Here is a 27579-nt window from a genome sequence, read left to right as displayed (position 1 = left end):
AAATTAAAATACAATGCTAGTTCCCTCTTCAGATCCAGACGGCAACATGTGAGCATCTACCTGTTCTGTGGTACCGCCTTTGTCCCTGCTCACTCCCCTATGCAGGCTGGCATGGTGGCTGTAGTCCTATCTAGAAGGGTAGTTCCAAAGCTGCAAAGAGGCATGCTCTGAAATGCTCTGTACATTTTTTACTCACTAGAGGCTGCCTTGGTTCCTTCCATGCTATTGCTCTGTGCATCTTTTTGTGTCCAGCTCTCCTTGTGCTAGAGGTTCGCCTTGATTGTACACTAGAATCACGTAGGGGAGTTCTTAAAAAAAAACAAAACAAAACCCAAACTGTATGCCCAGGCCATATCCAAGACAAAACGAATCAGGACCTGTGTGCGGGATCGCATGGCGGATGTAAGCTTTAATTTTTTCAGGTGATCAAACTGCATGCCAGGGTTACAGATCTCTCTCCCCGTACTGATGCTTGTTTTGTTTTAAAACAAACTAGGATCACAAAATGAATGCGTGCTCTGAGGATAGTTAACTTCTTGCCAGCTTTTTTTTTTTTTTTTAATCTTAGTACCTAGCATGATATCTGATAGGTGGAAGGTGTGTAAAAACTGAACAAATAATAAAAATAAGACATCTTGCTCTAGTCTAGATAACTCATTAATCTGAGGCCGTTTCACTGGGTTCCCTTTCCCTGTCAGTAAGTTGGTGGTTTTCAGCCAATGCACAGGATTATTCTATGCCTTTCTACATCACTAAGATCAGAAGTCAGGAATAAGGACCATGTGTCTCCCTCTGAAAACTCAACAGAAGAAAAGTCCCCACACAGAAAACAAACGAACCAAGGAGCAATTGTTGACCAGCCTTGCCCTGTGCCCACTCCCTCCTAGGTGGTCTACTGTGTGGAAAGCCTCCTCAAAACCTGCTTTCTCTTTCAGGAGTTTGTTGACCATGGCAGCGTACAATGACTTCTCTCCTTGGAAAAGACACAAAGCAAAACCTTCCCTTTTATATGGATCCCCGACCTCAAAAAACCTTCCCTTTTATATGGATCGCCGACCTCTTAGCATTTCATTCTACACAACGCAGTTGGCCCGTGGGTTCCACCTGCCCGACAGTTGTCTTTTTATGCCCTAGAAGCCACTTAAAGGTTGTCACTTTTAAATGGTTTCCAAAAAATTAAAGAATAATATTTTGTAATGCGGGTAACCTAGTTGTAAAGTAAATTTCAATGTCATACACATCAAGAACCTTGTCTGAGCGGTTCAGTTCCCTTCAGAGCCACATGATAGTCAATGGGACTTTGCAAAGTTAGAAGCCCAAGCCAAACTCACTTTCCCCACTCTCAAATCCCAAGCCTGTCCAAGGAAAGTGACTGCATCTACACCTGTGCGATGGCATTATACATTTTGGAGGGGTGTGGCTACAACCTTCTATTTTAGTATTTTGTGGAACAAAAGACACAAGACCTAAGATATTCACTGTGTTAAAGGTACCCAGATTATTTACTGAGGTCTCTTAAAAACACTGCTTTGCTATATTACTACCTGTTATCATTTTATTAAGGAATGGTAATCTTAATTAATCCAAATGTTAATTTACACTGCTCTCAATAGAGTATATTAATTCATATTAGAATAAAGATAAAGCTAAAAAGCAATTCTAAGTACCTAACCTGAAATACTGACATCCAGTAGGAAACAATTACCCTATAGGAAATTCTTCATTCAAATGGCAACTGCCTTATTAGTTTTTCATTTTGAAATGAAACAAATCAGGTGGGTTATAAAATTCCAGGACATATCTAACCAGCTTCAAAAAAGGACCCCAGCGATCCCAACAATTATTCTGTAAGAGGAATGGGGTTAATCATTCCAACCAGAACCATGATCTATCAAGTAATTCACAGCGCAATAGGCAACTGACACAGCCATCTGTATAAGTACGTGTGCCCTTCCCAGAGGGGAGAGGAAGGGAGGGTGTCTCTTCAAACAGGTGATGGGTTACCATGAGAAGAGTCTTCCCTCAAGACATGGCTGACTGGATTTCATTCCAAAAACATCTGCTGGTATCAACTGGCTCAGATGTACATTTCTTGCGCACTGGAACATTCAGTGTGTGCAAGTGTTTGCAGTCCCCAGGCACAGCTGGGGTGCCCGGGCTTTCATTAAGTAAACAACCAGGGGCAGGTGGGGCTAATTGGATTCAACTGTTTTGTGACAGCCAGGGCATGATGCTTACTTTCCCAGGCTGAATCTTCCAGACACTTCAAAAACTAGAAGCCAAGTTAGACAAATGAACCGAGGACAAGGCTAGCTAGCTTAAATGAAGCTGCTGTGCTAGTCCAGTTCATAGACGAGCAATGACTGAATGCAGCAAACCAAACTAGAGTGCAACACCCTTCAACCAAGCAATAACGATAGCTAGGGATCCAGGAAGAGTTAAAAAACCAGACAAAACCAACAGTTCTAAAACACCGGCTATCTATAGATTCTGTAGGAGTGGGAGTCACTGAGTCGCTGTTGTCACTTGGGTATCCACTGCTGAGCCTGCCAGGTGCTACTGGATAGCCCCAAGTCCATGGTAACACGGACCTGGTTAAACTCAGTGGGTCAGTAAACAAAACAAACAGACATGAATGTGAGCAAGCAATTTTCGGGATAGGGGAGTAGTGGATGGGGATGGGGGAGGACAGGGGGTGGAATGATCAGTGTGCATTACACACGCACATCAAAGTGTCAAAGAAAACACACAATGAGCTGAAAGAAGAGAAGCAGGAAACTGACCATAATACTTAAGAAAAGAGATAGAAATGCCAATAGGTCTTTAGGCTTGTCACAGAGCTGTAGGTGTTTGTGTCTTAGTTAATGTTACTACTTCTGTGATGAAACTCAATGACCAAAAGCAAACTGGGAAGGAAAGGGTGTATTTCACTCACTCCCAGTTCCATATCACAGTCCATCATCAGAAGCAGTGTGGGCAGGAACCTGGAGGCAGGGCGGATGCAGAGGCTGTGTTTACTTTGCTTGCTTCCCATGGCTTGTTTCTTATTGAACCCAGGACCACCAGCTCAGGGCTAGTCCCGCTCACAGTGGGCTGGGCGCCCTCTAGGCTAGCTTACAGTTGGATCGTATGGAAGCATTTTCTCAGTGGAGGCTCACTCCTCTCTGATATCTCTAGCTTGGTGTCTAGTTGATGCAAAACTAGCCAACACAGGGTGTATACTTCTTCTCAAGACACAACCTAGTAAGCATGTGGCAAAATTGCATAGTTAAGAGGACTCTAGGAAAGAAGGGGGTAGGAACTTGAATTTCAGTGTTTGCACAAAGTAACTCTTGGAGATGATTTAATGATCATCTTAGAAAGGTAGGTTTGCATGGTGCTTTCATAATTGACTTTTTTTCTGACTTTTTAAGAAAAAGAATTAAGCTGGATCACAGGCAGTGGAACAATAATTAAGTGAAGTATGCTTCAACCGCCAGTGTTCAGACTTTTCCTTTGGTAAACAAATTTAAACCCATTGATGTTTGAATATCTTTAAAATGTTTATAGAAAGACACATAGGTAGCCCCTTTTAAACTGTCTTCTCCTTGCACTTAGGCTGAAATCCAAAGCTCTGGTTTTAAGATCTTTTTTTAAGGGTTATACATTGAAACACACACACACACACACACACACACACACACACACACACACACACACACACACACACACACACACCTTTAAATATATCTATCAGGTTCATGGTCAGAAGCTGGGCCTGGGACTGGGCACAAGAGTGCTCACATCGTTCTACTGTGTAGCCAGAGAAGACTACTGCTGTTTCACACTGCCTGTCTCTGCCTGGAACGCCTTCCTACTTCCCCACAGCCTTCTCTCCCACCCTGCAGTCAGTTCCAAGCCTCACAGCCTCAGTGAGATCTTCTTGCTCCTACCTGGAAACTTGTTTTGCAAAACGAGATCACTCTTATTGCTGAAGCCCACTTTCTTCTTTGTCACTTGATCATTATCTGTGTCCTCCCATTGGAATGAAAACGCCATGATTGCAAGAACTTGCCTAAAAGGTTCACTTCTCCAAGTTTAGCCCTCAGTAAGCCACTGCATAGCCAATTCTTTTACATTATAAACTGACAAATTATAATTGCGCACATTCATAGAGTACAAAGTGACTATGATTTATGAATATAACATGAAGAACACTAACATATCCCCCATCGAGACACGTCATTTTTCTGAGGCCAACATTTCAAACTTAGTCTTAATGACTCTGAGTTATAATTATTTACTAGTTCCCCCACACTTCGCAATACATTTCGGTGAGACGGGGGAAGTCTTGCTTTTTCATCTCATTGAGGCTTTGTACCACTTGCCATCATCACTCTAGCTTCCCCTCCTCCAACCCTCTGGTAGCCACCACCCCACCCTCTTCTCATAGATGTGAGGACATCTCTCTGTGTGCCTTATTGTACTTAGCATGGCATTCTCCTATTCCATCTGTGTTGTCAGAGATGACAAATTTCTTTTTAAAAAGCTAAATAGAAACACCTTGTGGATATGCGTCACATTTTCTTTATCCATCCATCTGTTGATGGACAGTTGGGTTGAGTCCATAATTTGGCTATGTAAACAGTGTTTTAGTGAACAAGGGACTGCAGACATCTTTTTGACATACTAGCTTAATTTGGGGCGTAAACACCTGGATATAATTTTATCTGCAGTTTTTTTGAGGGAGACCCTTTTTGATTTTTCCCCAGTGACAACACTAAGTCACACTCTTAGCAACAATGTATAGGTGATACCTTCTCTCTACCCCTGCAGCAGCTAATTTTCATCTTTTTGGTAACAAGCCTTAGTGACAGCTGTGTGGCAATATACTGTTATTTTACAATTAGTGCTTATTAAATAATTGGTAATGCACAGCTTTTCTAAATACATCTGTTGTCTATTTATACATCTTCTTTAGAGAAATTTTTATTCAGGTCTCTTAGTAGTTTTTACTTTTTGTTTTGTTCTGTTGTTAGTGGTGCAGGATTCAAATAAGATAAGTTTATACTCAAGTTAAACCCTCACACAATTCATCCACTGTTAATGAAAGTGTTGTTGTTGTGTTTTGCTTATTTGTTTGTTTGTATGGAGCTAAGTTTCTCACATGGTTTTCTACTAACTACTAATAAAATGTATAACTTTAGTAAATGCATTCTTCCCATTAATCTATTTTTTTTTCAGTTTCCCTATATTGAAGGTCAAAGCAAAAAAACAAAATAAAACAAAAAACCAAAAAAGCCAACAACAACAAAAACCCCAGCAAGCTTTGCTATAGCAACGCTATGGAGCTGTAGTGTGTACTCTCTTTGTAGCTTCGGGTTTCATGTGAAGGCATTAACTACACTTGCCTATATTTTGAAAGATAGTGCACCTGCTCTCCTATGTACGCTTTCCCGACACTGCAGCTGAACGCAGTCGCCTCCTCCCAATATGAATTCTTGGCACTTCTGTCAAAACTCAATTAACTGCACATGCATGAGTGCATTTCTGGGCTCTCAGTTCTACTCTTCTGGTCAGTGAGTCTGTTTTTTTATGTCAGCAGTGTGGTGTTTTAATTACTATCAATTTGTAGCATAGGTTGAAAACAGGTAGTGTGATGTTTCCAGTTTTGTTCCTTTAGCAGGAAGCTGTCTTGGCTATTTTGGATTTCACTTTTGTAGTTCCACATGAATTTGATGTTTAAAAATATTTCTATAAAAGTATATAGTAGGGGCAGGGGAGACGGCTCCATGGGTAAAAGTGCTTGTTCTGCAAACAAGTCTGAGCCCCCAGCACTCATAAAAACACGGTCAGACACGGTTGTGCATACCCGTGGACACCAAGACAGGAGGACGGAAATGTCTAGGGACTTGCTGGTTAACCAGAGTAGTCAGAGTGGTGAGTTTCAGGTTGAGCAGAGACCTTGTCTTCAGGAAATAGGTGGAGAAAGATAAACAAAGATGCATGTGGCACATCCTGTTCATGCATGCATGGCTGCACGAATCCACATACTTACTTGCATATACCAACAAACAATTCACGAGTGTGCATGCCCACCCCCCCCCCCACACACACAGAGGAATTCTGAAAGACATTGTGTTGAAGTGTTGAATCTGTACCTTATTTTGGGTAGTATGGCCATTTTGCTATTTTTATAATATGAAACTTTCCATAAACATGGATTATTACTCCACTTTTTGTGTCTTTTTCTATTCCTTTCATCCATAATAGTACATTTATAGTGTTCAGTTCATAGGTTTTTATTTATATTTATTCCTAAGTATTCTTTGTAGTCTTTGTAAATGGACTGTACTCCTGATTTACTTTTATTATGCTTATTCTCAGTGTATGCAAGTGGGATTAACTTCTGTTCTCCACAACTCTACTGTATTCTTTTATTAGTCCTAGTTGTTTGTATTGGTAGGATCTTTAGATGATATCATCTATCAGTTGCTGGCTTTAACTTTGTTAAGGTGTATACCCTCCACAGCACATTTGTTCTATTTTCCTCACGAAAGAACACCGAGTTTTGTCAAACATTTTCTTTGCATCTAATGAGACAATCACACAGCTCTTGTCCTCTACTCTGTTAATAGGATGCATCACATTTATTGATTTGTGGATGCTGGATGTGTTTCTGCATTCCAGGGATAAATCCCCCTTGATCACAGGGAATGATCCTCTTACTGTGCTACTGAATTGGATTTGTTGGTACTTTGTTAAGAAATTTGGTATCTGTTTGTTGAAAAGGTTGGCCTGCAGTTTTCTTTTCATATAATGCCCTTGCCTGTCTTTGCTATTATGGCCTCAATTATTGCTGAATAAATAAAGTAACAGATTGAATATTGGGATGACATATTTGCACTATAAATACTAGGGATACAACAGAAGGCATAAAAATATCCTCCCTGTGACATCAGCAAATATTAAAAATGCTAAGTAAACATCTAACAGAGTAGTTATTAAAGTCTAGGCTCTGTTCTAAGTTCATTATACATGCTAAAGTTTTTTTTTATTGTGTGTATACATGTGTGTATGTGTGCCAGCATGGTATACTTTGTATGTATGATTGTATGTATGTGTGTCTGTGGTATATATGCATGAAGGCATCCTGTATGTTTGTATGCATGTATGTATGCATATACATATGTGTGTTTTGTGTACAACTGTATTTCTTTGTGTGTATGTATATGAGTGTGGTATTTATGTCTATATGTATGTGTTTGTATATATGTATGTATATATATGTGTGTGTGTGTATGAATGCATGTCTCAGTGTGTTTGTAGTATGTGTCTGTGGTAGGTGTGAGTGTGGTATGCATGTTTGAATATGCTATGTTTGTATGTATGTGTGGTATATGTATGCATGCATATGTGTGTGTTATATATATATATTCATGTCTCTGTGTGTATGTATATGCAAGTGCGGCATGTGTGAATGGTATTTGTGTGTGTGTGTATATATATGTATATATATATGTGTGTGTATATATATACATATATATATATGTGTGTGTGTGTGTGTGTGAAGTGTTTAGTGTGGTATATGCTCATTTTTTGCTTATGAGGATGCATGCCTGTTATGTATTCTCACGAAGACCTGCTCTCTCACTCTCTAGAGTGAGACAAGGTTTCTTATTGAACCTGGATCTAAGCCAACATCAAGACCTAGAGAACTTCCTATCTCTGCTTCCCTCTTTCTTAGTACTGGGGTTACAGATGTATGTCTGGCCATGCCTGACCTTTTACTTGGTTGTTGGGTCCATATGCAATTCTCTATGCTAGAATTCTGCTCACTGAGTCATCTCTCCAGCCATATTCATTCTTGACACAACAATCCTGTGTGGTAGGTTTGTCATTTCCATATGGTAGATGAAACACTTGGGCATGGAGGTTAGAGAATCTGCCCTAGGTCAGCTGACTGGGTAGATCTAAGCCAAGCCATGGTCTACTGGAGCATGGCCTCCTTATTATTGTGTACTTCCTCTAAGCCTCCTGAAACATTTCTAGGTTTCCCATTACTTCTTTAATTCCATGGCTTTTTATTTGGGCTTTAAAGTCAGACATAGTTAGCTTCTAATGCACACACTACGTCTTCCACATTCTGCCCTTCCCCACACTAGTAACCTTTCTGAACCTCTGTTTTTTTCATGGGTAAGGTAAGGAGAATCCAATTTAATGGAATCTTTGTGAGTGACTAGATAAGCTAATGACTTATAAAGTCCTCTGCACTGTGACTACGCACTTCACTGAGTATATATTCCCACTCAGTACAGGCACCAAGGCTACTTCAATAGGCTCCTATCTGATCTCAGTAGGGCACCAGACAGGAGAAACAAAGTTCACTGCTTCCTACCGAACTTGGGCACATGGTTAGGGAGCAACATCTGTAACAACTGTTTGGGGCCAAGAGAGCAGCTGGCATGGAAAGTAAAGTGAAGGGGTTCATCTCATCAATACCCATGAGTGCCCAGGTTATAGAGAAGTGTTATGCTAGTTTCTAGAGATAATTAAATGCAAAAAGTTACAACAACTTCCTTCCAGAAGCTGAGCTGAGAGTTTGGACAGTAACACGCATGACAATCACTTCTAAAAGCACCACTGCATAGGCCTAATGTTTAGTGGACCAACTGTGGGAAATCTAATGCGTTAAAACTTCCCCCAACCACTTTGATATGAACCCACCATTGGAGAATAATGTTATGAAAAGAATACATACATACATGCATACATACCAATAACTGGTCAAATTAACACATTCAGAAATACACGTTGCTAATGCAACAACTTCAGAAACATATTACCAAAGCTCACCTAACACATGCTTTCTATGAGCTACAAACTACATATTTTATAACAATCATATGTACATATTTTATATTTAATAAAACGATGTGTGGTGGTTTAAATGATAATGGACCCCACAGGCTCATTTGTTTGGATACTTAGTCCACAGTGGTATAACTATTTGCTAAGGATTAGGAGGTGTGGCCTTGTGGAAGGAGGTGTGTCACATGGACCGCCTGTGAATCGTGCCATTCCCTGTGTAACCTCTCTGCCTCCTACTTTTGGGTTGAGATGTGAGATGCCAGCTGCTGCTGCCATAATGCCTTTGTTCTGTTATCATGGACTCCAATGCTTTGGAACTGTAAGCATAATGAAATACAGTCTTTTATAAGTTGTTTTGGTCATGGTATTTTATCACAGCAGCAGAAAAGTAATTAACACACCACATGTCAGTGCAGAGTGAACCAACAAGGTGGGAAAAAACAGTCTTCTTAGGCAAAGGAGAGTTAGAGCAGCGTGGGTCTTTGCAGAGGAGTTCCTCTGGCTCATGACTTTGATTTCTCTCGTGTTTACAGTTTATTAGGTTGGCACATGTTCAAGGCTAGCTCAACTCTGTTCTTGGTGCTAAACAGAAGGTGCCTCTGGTTATGCAAGGATATTGAAACATTTCCTGAGTTTGAAGGCATCCATGAACATCCAGCTTCTGCTAGTGAACACAATGGGGTCGTTCATAACTCCACTTACACCATCTTGTCCATCTCACCCCATACAAGTTAGATAGTTCTCTTTGACCCCAAATGGGAAAATTCCAAAACTCTTCTTTCCTGCCTATCCACACATCCTGTTTTAATGTCCTCACTTTCCCTAATGCATCCATTTATGCCTTCTGTGTCACTGCAAGTCATTCCCATTCAGTTCAGCAGAAGCTTCCTCATTCATCCAACAAACATGAATCAGCCCTAAGTGGGACCCATTCCTTGTCATCATAGTTTATCAAGTGTGCCCCCTTACTACTCTGGAATCAAATCCAGGGCCCTTTGAATGTAGTCAAGTACTCTACAGCAATTCCACTGAGTGTAATACTTAGCTTGCAAGTATGTCCTGCTGCATGGTATCTTCACACTTTAGCAGACGAATCTCTGGGCAAAGAGGACAAGCATAGGGAGAGAAGCATTTGGCTTGGAGGTGCAGACAGACTGCTTGATTGGGAACATGGTACATTCAGAACTCACAACTGAGCGTCCTTGAAGTTCCAAGGGGTGTGACTAATTAAGGACAACACTTCCAGTCCTCATTTGCCTTTCAGGGAAAATCTGTATCCTAAGCATGTACCATGATATCATTCCAGAACAGTCTTTCTCTCCAGAGTGCTCTGCTCACACAGGCGAGATGCCCTGAACTTTCCCCAGATCTTTAAATCCAAATGTCTGCTCAGGTTCTCCTAGCAGACTCAGAAGACAAAGTGATTCTCAGCAGAGGGCATTGTGAGCTTGGGGATTTGACAGCTCCAAGAGATCTGCCGAGAACCCAGTGGAGAAAGGCAGATTGCAAAGCCTCGCTGCTTCCTCCCCACCCACTCCCTAGTGTTACATCATTTTTGATCATTTGAATTGTACATGGCTTTCTATTTAAGTCAGTCATTTGCTGGCAGCAAAACTAGAACATTTCCTGTTTTTCCTCTCACTGTAATCAGGATTTGGTTGTCCAAATTAGGACTGCCCTAATTACTCCCCAGCAGGTGCCAACTCGGGGGAGGGCAACAGACTGCAAGAGAGGAAGTAAGGACGCTTTGCATCTTCAGAGTCATACAAGAAGAAAACACATTTTCCCTAAACCTGGAAAAACCAATTAAGTCACAGAAACAAGCACCGTGGGGTTGTGTGTGGAGAATGTACACACAAGACCATGAACTGCTGTAAGACAAGAAGAGAGATGGTTTTCTACTTATTTGCTGTGAAAGCTTTACAGATTTGTTTTTTCCAACCCAGAGATGAATTTAAGCTAGACCCATAATTCAGCAGCCATGTACAGCACTCCCAGATAATCTTGTTTGGAATAACATGACAGTTGGAAACATTAAGTGGACATCATTCTGGAGACGTTGACTGTGTGTGTGTGTGTGTGTGTGTGTGTGTGTGTGTGTGTGTGTGTGTGAGAGAGAGAGAGAGAGAGAGAGAGAGAGAGAGTTTCCAAGGTGGTTCAGTCTCTTAGATAAAAGAATCAAGATCATTTCTAAAGTACCATAGGTCAAGGACCTAAAACAATGGCTGTGTTTCAAAAAACATAGCACATGGGCTCACTAGGTAAATGCTTGCTACCAAGAATGATGACATAATGTCTTAGTTAGGGTTTCTACTGCTGTGATGAAACACCATGACCAAAAAGTAAGTTGGGATAGAAAGGGTTTATTTGGCTTACACTTTCACATTGAAGTCCATCATTGATGGAAACAAGGACAGGAATCAAACAGGTCAGGAACCTGGAGGCAGAAACTGATGCAGAGGCTTGCTTCCTATGGCTTGCTAGGTTTGCTTTCTTATAGAACCCATGACCACCAGCCCAGGGATGACCCCACCTGCAATTGGCTAGGCCTTCTCCCATCAATAACTAATTTAAAAGATGCCCTATAGGCCCAACCTTATGGAGGCATTCTCACCCCCCACCCCCATCCCCTGTCTTGAGATGGGTTTTCTCGGTGTAACAGCCCTGGCTGTCCTGGATCTTGCTTTGTAGACCAGGCTGGCCTCGAACTCACTGAGATCCATCTGCCTCTGCTTCCTGAGTGCTGGGATTAAAGGTGTGCACCACCATGCCCAGCTGCAGGCATTTTCTTAATTGAGGGTTCCTCCTTTCAGATGACTTTAGCTTGTGTCAAACTGACATAAAACTAACAAGCACACCTGAGTTCCAGCTTGGGCACTCACACAATTGAAGGAAATAACTGACTCCCTCAAGTTGTCCAGTGATCATGATATGATACCACGGTATGTGCATATGTGCATACTTTCCTGAACAATTAATAAATACAATAAATAGGAGATGGTAAACACAGGTTTCCTTTGAAATATAAATACAGAGAAATAATTGAAATCCTATCCACAAAAGAGTCCACAGAGAATGAAACTATTCTCATTAGTCATTTCTGTTTAAAACCAATCACTATCTTTGCATGACATCTCACCCTTACCTACCTGTCCCCAACACAACTTCATAGTCTCCCTTTGTTTCACATACTAACAATCTTCTCTCTCTACTAAATGTTTTCTAAATATAGATATGTATGTTTTACTCTTTGGAAACTGACATCAAATATAACAAATGTCCAGTTCTTTAGCTGCTACCATATTCTTGTTCCCCTCTGTACTAATTATAAATACATGCTTAGCCTATATTTATAATTTCTATACCAATATTTCCTTCCTCATCCATGCCATTCTGGCTTGCACCCTAATACTCCACAGGCACGGCTTTTGTGATGGTCACCAGAGACCCACCTTGGGAAAGACTCTGCCCAGTCCATGCATGGATGAGGCCTAAAAGCCGAATCTGCTTCATCCGCCTGCTTGGCCCCCACATTACATTCTTTAGATTTTCCTGTGCCATTGATTGTTGCTTCTCTGTCCCCTCTGACAGTTATTACTCATTTTGCAAACATCGAGGGTCTACCTTTTTGTTATCTGTACCATAGTTAGCAATATTCATGCCAAGCTGAGGTTTCATCAAGTACCACCGCTTCAAATGCCATTCCTAACACATGCTGCTGGTTGGTAAATATCCATCAGGCCAGAGCTTTTTCCTTTTGATGAGTGTTTCCAACAGCCACCTGTCCATGTAAATGTCTACTAGAAATTTCAAATTTAATTTTTTATAGGAAAACATTCAACAGAACAGCTTAGGATAAAAATTAGGGGATGCCTCTTGGGCCATCCTTGCCAGGTGAACATGTACGTGTTACACTGTTTCTAGCTGGGAGCCTGGCTTTGGCTCAGGAGCAGACTTAAGTGTGAATGGCAGGTGTTTTACCTATTCATTATATGACCAGCTGTCTAGTTGTTCCCAGATCTGCAATATTTTCCTCCTCAATGGAAATTTACTCAGAACGTAAAAGTAAAAGGTAAGAGGACTATGGTGACACACAGACACAATCCTCACTGGGTTTGCACATACTTCTTGGGAAGATGCTGAAGGGAGAGCATTAAGAGGTTGAGGCTTGGAACCTGCAAACAACCTAGATGTCCCTCAGCTGAGGAATGGATAAAGAAAAGGTGGTACATTTATACAGTGGAGTATTACCCAGCTGTTAAAAACAAGGACACCATGAAATGTGAAGGCAAATGGATGGAACTAGAAAAAATCATCTTGAGTGAGGTAACTAAGACCAAGAAAGACAAACATGGTATGTATTCACTCGTAAGTGGAGATTAGTTATAGTTCATGGTGGGGGGGGGTGCCCGTATCTACCTGGGATGGGGAAATGAAGAGATTTTGCGAGGGGACTGAGGGCAGGTGGGAATGGGGACATGAGTGGTCAGGTTGTGGGGGCAGGAGGGGAGAGTACTAAAAGAGACTACTGGAAACAAGGTGGGGAGGCATTTTGGGGTCAGGTAAAAAACCTGGCACAAGGGAATCTCCCAGGAATCTACAAGGATGACCCCAGCTAGGACTCCTAGCAATAGCAGATATGTAGCCTGAGCTGGCAATCTCTGTGCCTAGCCTAATTGTCATCAGAGAGGCTTCATCTAGCAACTGATGGAAAGATGCAGACCCACAGCCAAACATTAGGCGGAGTTCTGGGAAGTCTGCAGAAGAGGGGGAGAAAGGAATGTAGAAGCGAGAGGGGTCAAGGACACCACAAGAAAACCCACAGAATTATAGGGTCTCACAGAGACTGAACCAACAACCAGAAGCCTGCATGGGACTGACCTGGGCACTCTGCATATATGTGACAGTGTGTAGCTTGGTCTTCTTGTGGGACTCCTAACAGTGGGAGCAGAGGCTGTCTCCGACTCCTTTACTAGCTTTTCGGACCCCATTTCTCACACTGGGTCACCTTGCCCAGTCTTAATACAAGGGGAGGCTTAGTCGTACTGCAACTTGATATGCCATGCTCTGCTGATGTCTATGGGATAGCAGAGCAGAGGAGGAGTGGATGGGAGGAAGGACTGGGAGGGGAGGAGGGAGGAGAAACTGTAGTTGAGTTAATTTTTTTTTTTTTTTAAAGAGGTTCAGACTTAGAAGTGCACAGTGGCATATGCTTACAATTCTAGTACTTCCGGGGCTGAAGCAGGACAATCTTGAGTTCATGGCTAGCCTAGGCTATACAGTAAGTTCCACGCCTGCCTCTAAAACTAAACGCAAACTGTCAGGCAAGAAGCACCAACAAGAAAAATGTTTCTGGAAGAACAGCAGATGCTACAAAGATAGGCTGTCGTGAGCAGTGGTAAAGGACACCACCACCACCAACCACCATCCACCGAGATCACAGGCACATAATTTGGGTGACATCTCATTTGGCTAAAAACAGGTATAAAAGGCTGGCATTTCTGGAACACCACTTTTTTTTTTTTTTGGAAAGGGAAGTTAGGGTAGAGAGGCTGAGTGCTATCCAAGGCCATACAACAAGTACGCAAAAAGCTGGTATTGACACTGGCTGTAGGGCCCGCTTCCGAGCCAAAGCTGGGTTCCATCTAGAAATACCGTACAATACATACATGGTCACCTGGCATGGATGGCCACGAGCACCCCTATATTTTCAACTTAAACTGTTTTGTTGAATGTTTTCCTATAAAGAAACTAAGCTGAAGGGAGACATGGAACTTAGAGGAATAGCTCAGAAGTTTTGATGACAGAATGAGGATTCGAAAATATCTCAATAGGCCCAGATGAGGAGTTAAAAATAACACTACATTCAATGGGTGAGTGTGAGATCTTGAATCTATGTTTAAAAGTCACCACAAATTGCAAAGAAAAAGATGCTTTCACCGTTGTTCCCCCTAAACCCTCTGCTACCCTCTCCAGCCAATCACAAAATGCCACCTCTTCAGTATCCTTCCTCTCCATTTTCCTCACCTCATCCCTAACAAGCATTCTCCTACCGCCCCCCCCCCACCTCCACAGAGCTCCTCTCTGTACCTGGTCCCCCTGCTTCACACCTACCCTGGCTCCTTACTGCCTAACTCTGAAACAGGAGTCCCAGAGCCTACCCTCCACAGCCCGGCTTACCCTCCAGAGCCCCTCAAGTCACCCACACTCATGCCCTTGCTCTTCCTGTCCTACATCTCCTAACCCCCCCCCCCCATGTTGCCACAGATCCATCCTACTCTTCTTAAGCTTCCCTGCCCCAATCATCCTCATTCCTCATCAAACCAGTTCTCATCCTTCTGGCATCCTCTCCTGCTGGCCTTACTCTTGCATTCCTATGACTGTATTTTCTCTGTTTTACTGTGTTTCCTCTCACAACTTGATGCTGTCTGTATATACACTGTTTCTTTGTCACATCCTACTTTCTCTCCTTTCCCGAGGCTGTAAGCATCCTTAAAGGTAGAGTCTGTGGACTAGGTTAACTCTTCACACACAGGGGGGTCAGGGGGAGTCTTGGAGGCTGTAAGCATCCTTAAAGGTAGAGTCTGTGGACTAGGTTAACTCTTCACACACAGGGGAGTCAAGGAGAGTCTTGGTTGGATGCTTAGTGAAGCTCTACCCAATGCAGTGACAGGATACAAAAAGAACTGGGTTTAAATCTTGGCTCCTAAAGGAGGCACGTGATGGTGCTGGTCTATTATGCAGAGCAAGCACACCTGGAAATCAGCCAGGCTCAGGGGAGTCCTTTTTAAGATAGATACTATCAGGCTAATAACAATGGAGAAGGGTGACAGGGTGATGTCCAGTCTAGGGGAGAAAACAACATTAAAAGTAAATCCCTGCCGGGGCATTAGTGGCACACACTTTTAATCCCTGCACTCAGGAGGCAGAGGCAGGTGGATCTCTGTGAGTTTGAGGCCAGTCTGATCTACAGGGTTAGTTCCAGGACAGGTTCCAAAACAATACAGAGAAACCCTGTCTCAAAAACAAAACAAACAGACAAAACAAAACAAAACAACAACAAAAAACCCAACAAAACAAAACAAATGAACAAAAAACCCCCACAATGAACTACAATAACTATCTTCCCAAACACATAAGTAATAAAAATGATTTTAGTTTAATAAAAAGGACTGACTGGACTTTGAGTATGTGTTCTCAAAAGGAATTGTGGCACCCTGGTCTCTGGATGTTTCTCTGCTTCTTGGTTCATGATGCAAATTGTTGGCTTCACTGGGCACTTCTGCTCTGATAGGAAATCCTTTGTCAGAGGCTCACAACAATGAGACCATGGTGTCTTGGACTGGATCCACCAGAAGGGAGCCATTTACTATGTGGGTTAATTGTCCAAATGATTGCATTATAGTAACACAAACCTGACTAATACACAATGGCTTCCAATCACTTCACACCTAGAAAGAAAATAACGAATAGGTGCCAAGCTCTAGGAACTTAAAACTTTTCTGTCAAAATAATTAATGCAACAACACTTAACAAATTCTGCTTATCAGTAGAGTTTAGACTCAAGAGCCAAATATTTTATTATAGTTTAATTATTTATTATATTATTTATTATAGTTTAATTATAAGTAATATTCATCATAATTATTGGTGAAAAATTAGTTGGTGCCCGTAATTAGATATATGCCTATTTTAAAAATTTAAATTTAATGGTGGTTCCATATAAACATAAAATAAAATCACACAGTGGTATTAAGGTCTAATTTTAAAATGTTGTCACTACTTAAAATGGATGTTTCAATGTTTAAAACATTCTTAAATTCTTATTTGGTAGGTGACATATTGGTACAACCATTTTGGAATTTATTTTAAAACACTTGAAAACAGAACACCCATGGGATGGGCCAGAAGATCCAATTTCATTCAATTATGTTAGGTCAGTGAGTTTGACAATTTGTAATCCCACGAAAATAATTTGTAAAAACTATATTCTCTCTGCATATTAAAGCTGACATGTAGTTGTTTTGGGTATGAATTTAAATACTTGCAAAACTCAGGACTTGTGACATATCATAAATACATTTGTAAAAAAAAAATCACTGTTTTAAATGTTCTTAAAGTCTAGGAACAGAAATATCTCATTGTCTCCTAAGTAGATTCAATTACTACTTTTCAAGTAAAAAGTAACAAATGCAGTTAATTGAATCTCAATCTCACAGGGATTTGAACTCTCCCATAGTATATTTATAATACATAATAAATGCTCTTCTTATGGACCCTTTTTCCTTTTTTCTTGAATACCAGTTACATTTTATTTTTTCACTAAGTTTTACTGCAATGGAGTACATTTTTAGCTTGAAACATTTGCTTATAATGTTGTAATTTTTGGCAAAGAAAATTTGTATAAACTCAAGTTTTAAAATAGGAATTTACATTTTCTGTTACCACAAGAATAAGTTTTAATATTTTTGAATTACCATGATAATTATTTGGTTTCTAACTGAATATAAAAATATTACTAGGGATGACTTTAACCTATTATGTTGACAGTTTGATGAATACAAAAGGTAAATATTGTTGGGAGCACAACTCAATGAGATTATGGCTTTTTAAAATTTAATTGAGCTGAGACAATGGATAAATAATGCTTCCAGCTGGAATGAGGGAGGTTTGCATTCATGTATATAATTCTTTCAGATTAGTTCTTTTCAACTTTGCTTCCTGACTCAGAAGAAAGACTCTCAGAGCATCCACATGTCCAAATCTTGTCTTCTCAGACCCTGGGTTGGTTGGTGCCACGCTTCCTAGGTAACATTGTCTCCTACCATTTCCCACTTAGGGAACCCTGATTGTCCCCCAAATGCAGGGCCATTGTGTTAGAGCCCTCTCCTTTACGGCAATGCTTTGATGACTCTCTCCACTTCCGTGAGTGTCATCTGTCTAGCGTGTCACCTCCTGCAAAACCACCCCTGTCCCTATCTCCTCGTGTGTTCACACAGATTGTGACTATTCACTGTGCTGTCCCTGTCTATCCTTAATTAGGTATCACATGCAATTTAACATCTTATTGTACATTCTCTTTTTCTGTAATGGTTTCAAGACTTGTCAGCCAGGCCATAACTTGTTCCTATCATTAGTTTACTATGTGAAATGCTATGGTCTTTCTATGAACACCAGATAATTTGATAAACCCAGAGAAAAGAAAATCTGAGGTCTAACTAACAATCAAGTCCATAACTCTGTTTTCCTCCCTTCCACTAATGCTGAAACAGGTTTAATTGTCCCTCTCTGATAGTAGGAGGGCTCCGCATCAATGTCAGTAGGAATGTATTCTTAAGAACGAGAAAGTCGTTATATACTAGAGTATTAGGGGTTTTCAATCACACTATTATCAGGACCTTTTCTCTCACCAAGGGGGCTAATCAAGACCTGAGGTTTCGGTGAGGATGTCACACTTCTATTCTAGGTTTCTATGAAAACCAGGGCTGACCTGGAGCTGAGCCTTTACAGCCATCTTAAGGGTCTCCGCTCACTTGTTGTTTTTGTTCCCTTGGTCAGTGTGACTGTGCGGGGACCTAACAGCCTGTCTCTCCTTGTCAGGCCTGCTGACAAGCTCAGGAAAGGAGGCAAGGAAGGCAGTGTTGCCAGCCCCAGCAGGCTCCACGCCGAGCTGGCTTTGCCACCAGAGCTCTACCTGTAGGCTGCAGAGCAGGTGTCCTTGTACTCCTGGAGCTTCACACACACCATGTTGAGGAACTGATCCGAATATGCACTCAGGTCATGCATCAGGTTCATGAGGTCTTGCACTGTCTTCTCTACAATGATGGTGCTCTGGAAATGAACAAAAAAGAGAGGACACAGAAACTCATGAGATTTCTGTTTGGAAATAATACGCAGGACCAACTGAAAGGGTGTGATCGCTTAAGGTGCTTGAGCTTCCTGTAGGTTGTGGCACTTAAAAACATGATTAAAAGCAACAACCAAACACGCATGTCACACAATGAGAGCTTTTCAAAGACCTGAAAGTTCTGTTCCCAAGAATGGCGCAGAATAGGGATTTTCCAAAGGTTTTGTGGACTTCATGGAACCCACAAGATGTCTCTGTATCTGTTTTTTATTGTTTAAAATAGTGCCGGGGGTGGGGTGGGATGGGGTGGAGGGTGGAAACCAGGACTGTGCACTCTATCCCTAAGCTACATCCCCATTCTTTCCTTGCTGGTTTGTGCTTTTGTTTTTTGAGACAGGGTTTCTCTGTGTTGCTCTGGCTGTCTTGGAACTCCATCTGTAGATCAGGCTGACCCCAAACTCACAGAAACCCACTTGCCTTTGTCTCCCAAATGCTAAGACTAAAGGCGTGCACCACCACCATCTAGCCTCCTTGCTGTTTTAAGACTGGGCTTTGCTACTAAGCTCTGGTAGGCCTTGAACTCCTAATACAGCTCAGAATGGATTAAATTCTGTATTTTTTTTTTTTTTTTTTTGCCTTCATTTCCCAAGGGCTGAGATTATAGGCTTCCACTGCCACTACTGGAACCTCTATGGGTTTTAAAAGCATTCATGGTCAGTGGAAGCCTTATTTATCAGCTCTGCTTAGAGAGTAAAGGCCCACTACAAGCAACACAAAGAAACCAAACCTATTTGGTTTAAATTTATAAACTATCAATGGATTAAGAAGAACAAGTAATGTTTGGGTTATAGCTTACAGCTTGCAGGGTGTTGGCAGCATATTTTGAATCACTTGAAAGTCACATAATGGTCATGGCTATCATAAATGTTCGAAGGGTTCTTATAAGCACAGGCACACTAGGCACTCTACTTGCTTTAGCTTATTTAACCCTTTCTGCCCCTATAATTACTGTCAGCGAAAACAATAGTCAACAGGATGAGAACAACCAAACAAAAAAGCAATGGCTCCAGGCTCTACTCATTTTTGTCTCATTCTGATTTAATACTGGCCCTGAATTTTGTTCATATCCAATTATTCTTTCACAAGTTCACAGTATTTCATATTTATTTTTGTTACTGTAACAATCAAGAAATCTTCCCTCGAGAAAGGCTACCTGGCTCACAGTTTGGAGGTTTCAATCCATAACTTACTAAGGCCCTGCATGGACCCCTGAGGCAATTTGAGCAAGCCTGAGCTGTTGTCTGGAACATTCTACAGTTTTAGCTGGAACATCTTGCACCAGAGTAGCTCTTGGTACCCCTCTTCATTTGCTAACACACACCTGCTGGGGAGGAGCTAAGCTCCAGAACTTGCACGCTTGACTCCTGATTGTTTCCACTGTGCTGTGAGTCAGTATATCAGCCGGCTCCTTCTCCTCAATAAACAGCATTGGGCACTCTGATGTTGCTATTGAACAAATGACCTGCTGTCTGGCCTCTTATTTCAATCTCTAGACCTTTGCCCGATTCGTGGAGCAGACTGTAGTGTGGACACTACATTGTTTGGATTGTTTGGGCCCTATGCTGAGGCAGCACACGGTGGTAAAGCTAAACTGCTCAAGGCATGCTGTAGCCCAGGAGAGGAGAATGGTGCTGACTGACTCCAGTCTCCTCTGAGGACACGCCCCGAGCAGCAGGCGGACTGCCCTCATGGGTCCATGAGGGCAAGTGCAGAGCCAAACAAAGCCATTATTGTCAGCACTGGAGAAGAAGGAAGGGCCTACACAGACCAAGACTTTAAAATTGAACCCAAGAACTTCCAAAGAGAAAAATAACAAGACCATCTTAAAGCTACGGTATTATGCAACAAATTAGAGTTACTTTTGAATAGAGGAACATTCAATAAACTCTGAATCTTTGATTAAAAACACCTGAGTTGTTTAAATAACTATTTCATGTCTCTTTCAAAAAGAATAGAATGCACTGAAGTAAATATTAATCACATGCTTAGCAGTCTGGAATCCTTTGGTCTAAATAAAATTATACAGGCTACAGAACACTTAGACATAAAGGAAATATTAGAAATGTTTTTCCGGTTTCACAGTGACTTAGGAGGAATCAATGGCATTTTGCTTTTCTTAAAGATACACAATAGGATCAGGATTTTAGATAGTTTGTTTCCCTAAATAAAAAGAACAGATAACAGCATGTACAGTGGGGGATTCGCCTGAATTATGAGTTACAGTGTATGCTTATGAAATTATGAGTTACAGTGTATGCTTATGTGAGATGATTTGGTGCTCTAGGCTTCTGCCCACTATACCTTCCTCTCCCCTCCCCAGTTCTACGGAAATAATCAGAAGGAAGGAAGAAAGGAGCATTGTACTATGTAAAGCAAATCTCACAGGAAACCAAATTACAGTGTCTATAGAGCCCTCACAAGCTCCTCTTCCTTCTCTGTATTGATTTTGAGATTAAAGCACTGCAGCTTCACCCTGGTCTATAATCCCCCTCCTCTGTATTTGTGTGTGACTGACAGGAATTGATCCTGCCCAGCTACATGTCCCCAAGTTAAGCATCTAAAATCCTCATCCCAATCCAGAACACAGGACATCCTATACAATGTGGACAGCAATTTAGTAAAGCAGAGTAGCTCAGCAATCCTCACAGAGCTGCTTCAATTCTAAAGCACTGCAAGATGAACATGGAGAGATTACTCTGATCATTAGGAGAAGGCCTGGCTCTATCCTCAATTACACAACTGGTAATCAGTTCTGGGGTAGCTTGTGTAGCCCTTCCTTTACTCTGACTTAATTTAGTCCACTAATAACAAGGGTAATTTGATTGCTCCTTTATTGGTCATGTACTCAGTTTGTGCATTGGTGCTTAGGCACTGGCTGTATTAGTGTGTAACAGTTCTCAAGCTTTTGCAGGTATCCCAACTAGATTATCAGCTTCTTAGAAGTGACCATTGTGTCCCTTTTCTTTCTGCTCATCTCCCACACCTCCTTCCACTTGCTCATCACATGTCAGGATCTTCAGAACTACTGAAGGGGTGCTCATGTAGAAAATGTAAAAAACGTCTCACTGAAGGTCACATAGGCAAGGGATATGCAAAACAGGCACCTGCATTTTGCAATCTCTTTTGGTGAGGGAGGTTTGTTCCGTTTCTACCACAGTGATTTGGGGTTATAAGAATGGAGCTGACAGAATTTGGAGAGGGGATGACTGAATAGTCTCTGGAGGTCAAGGTTTTGGGGGTGAGCATGAAGCACCAGCACAGACTAACTAGAAAGGCACGATTTAATTCCGATGGCGGTGCTTGACATCACACCTCTGTGATGCTCTATGATTCTATACAATTTCCCAGCTCTTTGGCTGGTTTACCTTGTCACCACAGCACTCTGGATAATCAATCACTGTGTTCTCTTCAAGGAAAATGAAACTGCACTTTGCACAGTGATAGGTACTTTTATGGAAAAAAAAGTTCATCTTTTCAAGAAGTTACAACAATTTCCAAATCAGTGGCTCTGACAGATAAATGCTGGAAACATTATTTTAACAAGGTCAATTCTGTTTTTATTTGTTTGATTTTTTTTTTCAGCATCACCACTGGTTTACTGGCTCAATATTAATTTAGAAGTTTGCCACTGTGAGTGTAAGGACTTCATAATAAGTAAAAGTGATTTTATTCATTATAACTCCCACTAAACACGTTTGGAATGATTTATATTTGTTTAGGAACAACTAAGTTCACATTTCTTATAACTTATTAGCAGGTAATGAAGTCTGAGTGTGACCAAAAACAAAACCAAAACAACAACAACAACAACAACAACAAAAAAAAAAACCCAAAAAAAAAAAAACCCAGCAATGAATGCAATGAAAAATTCGATGAAAAACAGCTACAAAAAAATAAACAACTTTAGTTTATTACAGGGATGCAAGAACATTCCAAAAATGGAAGTGGGTACGCAAGAACCAGCAATTTAATCCCACAGCAGTGGAAAAACATATGTAGAGTTAAGGTGTAACTCAATGGTAGAGCACTTGCCAGCATGAAGGTGGTCCCAGAATTGATCCTCATCACTGTACAAATAAATAAACAAAGATTATGAATGGAGATGATTGGTTTTTGAGACCAAGACTATTGTTGCAAAAATTGGGCTCCATAAAACGATACTAATATTACTATTATAGAAAATGGGATCCATGTGCAAAAGCTTTGGGAAACAGATAAAGAAAACTGATGTTGTTTCTTTGCTGGAAGACTTGAAAGTCTTCATAATACTAAAGCTATCATGAATCTTTAGGGGATGACTATAGTATGCAATCTTATTTCTAATTAATGGACTTCACAAAATCCCTTACAATGCAAAAAAAACATGTGTCATAGTTTATCCCATTACACCTGCTGAAAACTGAAAATGTATTTGTAGAATACAGTTTTAGATTGACTTAAAATTACTCTTCCCAGCTCTTTGGTTATAGTGTTTGCTGACAGGGAGGCCCTATAACATGCTTGAACACACAGAGGGAGAATTTTAGGGTTCTTTCCCCCATGCATTCATTTCCTTTCTTATACTACAAACCTGCTTAGTTTGGACTCTTCAGCCTGCCTATGCTTCTCTCCACTTCCAGGGAGCATGCTCATTCTTTGCTTAACCACAGTCATGCATCCCATGCTTGTATCCAACTAACTCCTGCCTCCGTGCCTTCAGACCCCCTAGATCTTTCTTTCCACAATACTCTTCCCATGTCGTGAACCATGAATCCCTTTCTTCCCACATCACCACAGGAGTTGCCCTCTTTACTTTCAGTGTCCTTTCTCTTCTGTATCACGAGAACTCCCTGGATGAACAATTTCAGCCTAGGGTCTAAATGGGATCTGGTAACCGCTGGTTCACTTGGCTGTCACATCCACTACACTGTAATTTTTTTAAATGAAGCCAAGGACAATTCCTTCATATCATTAACACTGGGCCATATAGCTAACAAATCATAGGTTATCGATAAATTTTATTCAATGAAGTAATATAATACATAATATAATGGGGGTGGAGGACAAATTCTCTCTCTCTCTTTCTCTCTCTCTCTCAAAAGTATTCATTAATGAGATCAGCTAGAATAACAGCAATAGTGGCTTGGGTGCTAGAAATATTTGCATAAATAAAAGCACTGACATCCTTTGCATTTAAGATGGCTGCCCTCAAGTGGGTGAGTGACCAGCCTTCTAGCTGGACCCCACACACACTAGATTCTGTCCCCCCAAGGGCCACTCTGCCACACAACCCCACCTACATCATTATCCTCCCCACAGCCAGCCCTTCTCTGCAATTTCAGAAGACTCCAGAGGCACAGGTATAACCTACACCAGCTAGGAAAACAGTAGACTACATAGACCCAGGTACAGCCCACACCAGTTGGAAGAAGAGCAGATTCTAAAGGCACAGTGACAACCCACATCAATCAGAAGAGCAGCACTCCCTCTGCTGGGCTCCATATTCTGGTCTACTACTGCAGAAGAAGACTTTGGTTTTACAGGAGACCAGGCTGGATCTAGGCACCCAAGGCCCTGGAAACCTCAAGAGAGATACCTTACTGGACCTGAAGACTTGCCAGTCACAAGAATCCTTGGCCATTTAGGACAGAAGATGATAGTTAACAGAAAACAAAGGAACAAAACACACATCCAACAAAGACAAATGCAGTAATTAATACCAAGACCTCTAATCATCCCAAATGCAGTAATTAATACCAAGATCTCTAATCATCCCAAATCCAGATGCCTAAATGCCAATGTAAGAGTGCATTAAATAACAGAAAGGACAATATGGTACCACCAGAACCCAGGGATCCTAAAATAGGAAGACCAAAATATTCCACACAGCCAAAGCACAAGAAAATAACTTAAAAATAAGCTTATGAAGATGATAGAGAGCATTATAAGGAAATGAAAAACCCCCTTAAAGATATCAAGGAAAAGACAAACAAAAAATTGGAAGAAATCAATGAATCCCTTAAAGAATGCAAAGAAAACAATAAGCAAGTGAAGAAAATGGTTCAAGACCTAAAAATTGAAATAGAAACAATATGGAAAACACAAACCATTGGAATTCTGGAAATGGAAAATCTAGGTAATCGAACAGGAACTACAGATGCAAGCATCATCAACAACAGAATATAATAGATGGAAGAAAGAATCTCAGGCACCAAAGATATAATAGATGAAATAGAGTCATCAGTCAAAGAAAATGTTACCTAGAAGATTCCTAATACAAAACATCCAGGACATCTGGGATGCCATGAATAGACCAAACCTAAGAATAATAGGAATAGAAGGAGAATAATCCCAACTCAAAGGCACAGAAAATATATTCAACAAAATCACAGAAGAAAACTTTCCCATAGGCTATGCCTACAGAGGTACAAGAAGCTTGCAGAACACCAAACAGATTGTATCAGAAAATAAAGTCTATGTATGTCACATAATAATCAAAACACTAAATACACAGATCAAAGAAAGAATATTAAGAGCTGCAAGGGAAAAAGGCCAACTAACATATAAAGGCAAACCTATAAGAATTACTCCTGACTTTTCAATGGAGACTCTAAAAGCCAGAAAAGCCCAGACAGATGTCATGCAGACATGAAGAGACCACGGATGCCAGCCCAGACTACTACACCCAGCAACACTTCATTCATCACAGACAGAGAAAACATGGTATTTCATGATAAAACCAAATGTAAACAATACTTATCCACAAATATAGTACTACATAAGGTAGTAGAAGGAAAATTCCAACCTAAGGAATTTAGCTGCACCCATAAAAACACAGGGAATAGATAATCTCACACCAGCAAAACCCAAACAAAGGAAACACACACACACACACACACACACACACACACACACACACACACACACACACCCTCTACCACCAAAAAATAACAGGAATTAACAATCGCTGGTCATTAATATCTGTGAGTTACTGGTCTACAGAGCGAGTTTCAGGACAGACTTCAAAACAATACAGAGAAACTCTGTCTTGAAAAAAACCAAAATAAATAAATAAAATACGATTTAAAAATCTCTTAATATCAATGGACTCAAGAGACATCTTGACGGAGAATGCATTTTGGGGTCAGGCAGAACCTGGTTCAAAGGAAACTCCCACAAATCTACAAGGATGACCTAGAATGGGAATCAAGGGACAGGAGTGTCCTTTGTGATGGGAAAGGGGAGTGGATGTGTCTGGAAACAGGATGAGAGGCAGTCAGAAGCCAAATCTTTCATGAACATTTTGAATATTTATTTTCTAACAAGAAGATGCAAAATAAAAATGCATCTAGTTTGATGCCACTAACCACCTGATGACCCACTTAGAACAGGAAGTGGGTTTCAAAAACTTTCATTTTTTTAGAAAGATGAAGGTATCTCTAGTATAGCCAAAGAAAAGCATTCAAAAGCCCCTTCATCAGGCTGAAGAATTGAGCAGGATTTATAATCGGCTTAGACAAATAAACAAACAAACAAACAATCAATCAATCAGATTTTTGGGGACTCAGAAAAAATATTAGATTCCTTTAAAATTCATGTAAGTAATTCAAGCTTATTTGCTCATTAAGACCTCGGAGAAGGAGACAGTGCAATGGCTCAGTTGGATGATCCAAGTTTGATTCCTAGAATGCAAAGGATGGAAAAAAGAATAAACAAATCAGCCTCTCATCTCCACAGGCATGCCATGCACTTGTATGCCATTCCCCCAGACACACAAAAAATAAACACAAAATTTTTATTAGAAACTTTGAGAATATATGACATAAATTATCAATCACATATAAGTAAGCATTTTGGTGAAGGGATCACTGATGTTGAGCAATGTCTGTACTTCATGTTTCCTGTAAGGCCAGATAGATGGCTTTTTATTGAGGCTTTTTTCTTATGAAATATTTGTGATATCCTTCATATTAGTGAAATCTTATGGGCAGGTAATCAATTCCTCCTTGAAATGTAAAGGAACACAGGTAGCAGAAAGACATCAACAAGAGCTGAGCATCAGTCCTTGGAAGAATATCTCCTACGTTTCTCCCCCTCCCCCTCTTCCTCCTCAAATCACTTGAAGTCAGCAAAATAGAAAGATCTACATGTTAGAAAAGAGACAGATGCACAAAAACCATGCATAAGCATTAGCAGTACTTTCTGTAAGTTATGTTCTTTGTAAAGGACAGTCTTTTCTTTCTGTGACTGATAATCTGACTATAACAGGAACCAGAAGACGGATTCAGAATAGATAGAAACATGGATAAAGACAATGTAGGCAACAGGGTGAACGCGAACTTGGGTCTAGAGGGTAGGTGAGGTTTGGATGCTTAGAGGGATAGAGATATTTTAGGTAAGAGAAAAAGTGTAGGCATAGGCTGGGAGTGAGAGATGAGCTGTTCTTGTGTAGCAAAGAGGAACTATATGGCTGGAGAAGGAAATTCCTGAGGGGAGTCTGGACAGAAAGACTTGGTTTAATAAGAAGAACCAGCTTCTGGAAGGACTGACTGCCAGATAGGCTGGTGTGTGTGTGTGTGTGTGTGTGTGTGGTCTCTTATATCTGGGGAATAATAGCGTCATGTATGAGGCACTACAGCTTGGCATCCAAATTCTAGATCTGAAAACCAGTATAATTCTGTAGTTAGAAAAGGAAAATAAAGGGGGCTAAGGAGATGGCTCACTCTTTGCCATTAGACTTGATAAGCTGAGATCAACCATCAAGACTCAAATGGTAGAATAAGAGAACAAACTCTAACAAGTTGTCTGTCTGACTTTAACATGAGTATAATGGTATGCATGAG

At 40.8% G+C, this 27579-nt stretch overlaps 1 protein-coding gene across 1 annotated transcript in view; it reads right to left on the bottom strand.

Moving 5' to 3' along the window:
• Window positions 1–27579, bottom strand: part of Exoc4 (exocyst complex component 4) — a 651801-nt gene that overhangs the window by 133860 nt on the left and 490362 nt on the right. The window contains exon 12 of the mRNA XM_051175863.1: window positions 18545–18681. Coding sequence (XP_051031820.1) covers window positions 18545–18681 — 137 coding nt within the window. The remainder of the gene's footprint in view (window positions 1–18544; window positions 18682–27579) is intronic.

This window comes from Phodopus roborovskii, unplaced genomic scaffold (assembly GCF_943737965.1).
Source record: "Phodopus roborovskii unplaced genomic scaffold, PHOROB, whole genome shotgun sequence".
NCBI classification, from domain to species: Eukaryota; Metazoa; Chordata; class Mammalia; order Rodentia; family Cricetidae; genus Phodopus; species Phodopus roborovskii.
Note: the sequence above shows the minus strand (reverse complement) of the source record. Positions and strands in the feature narration are given on the sequence as shown.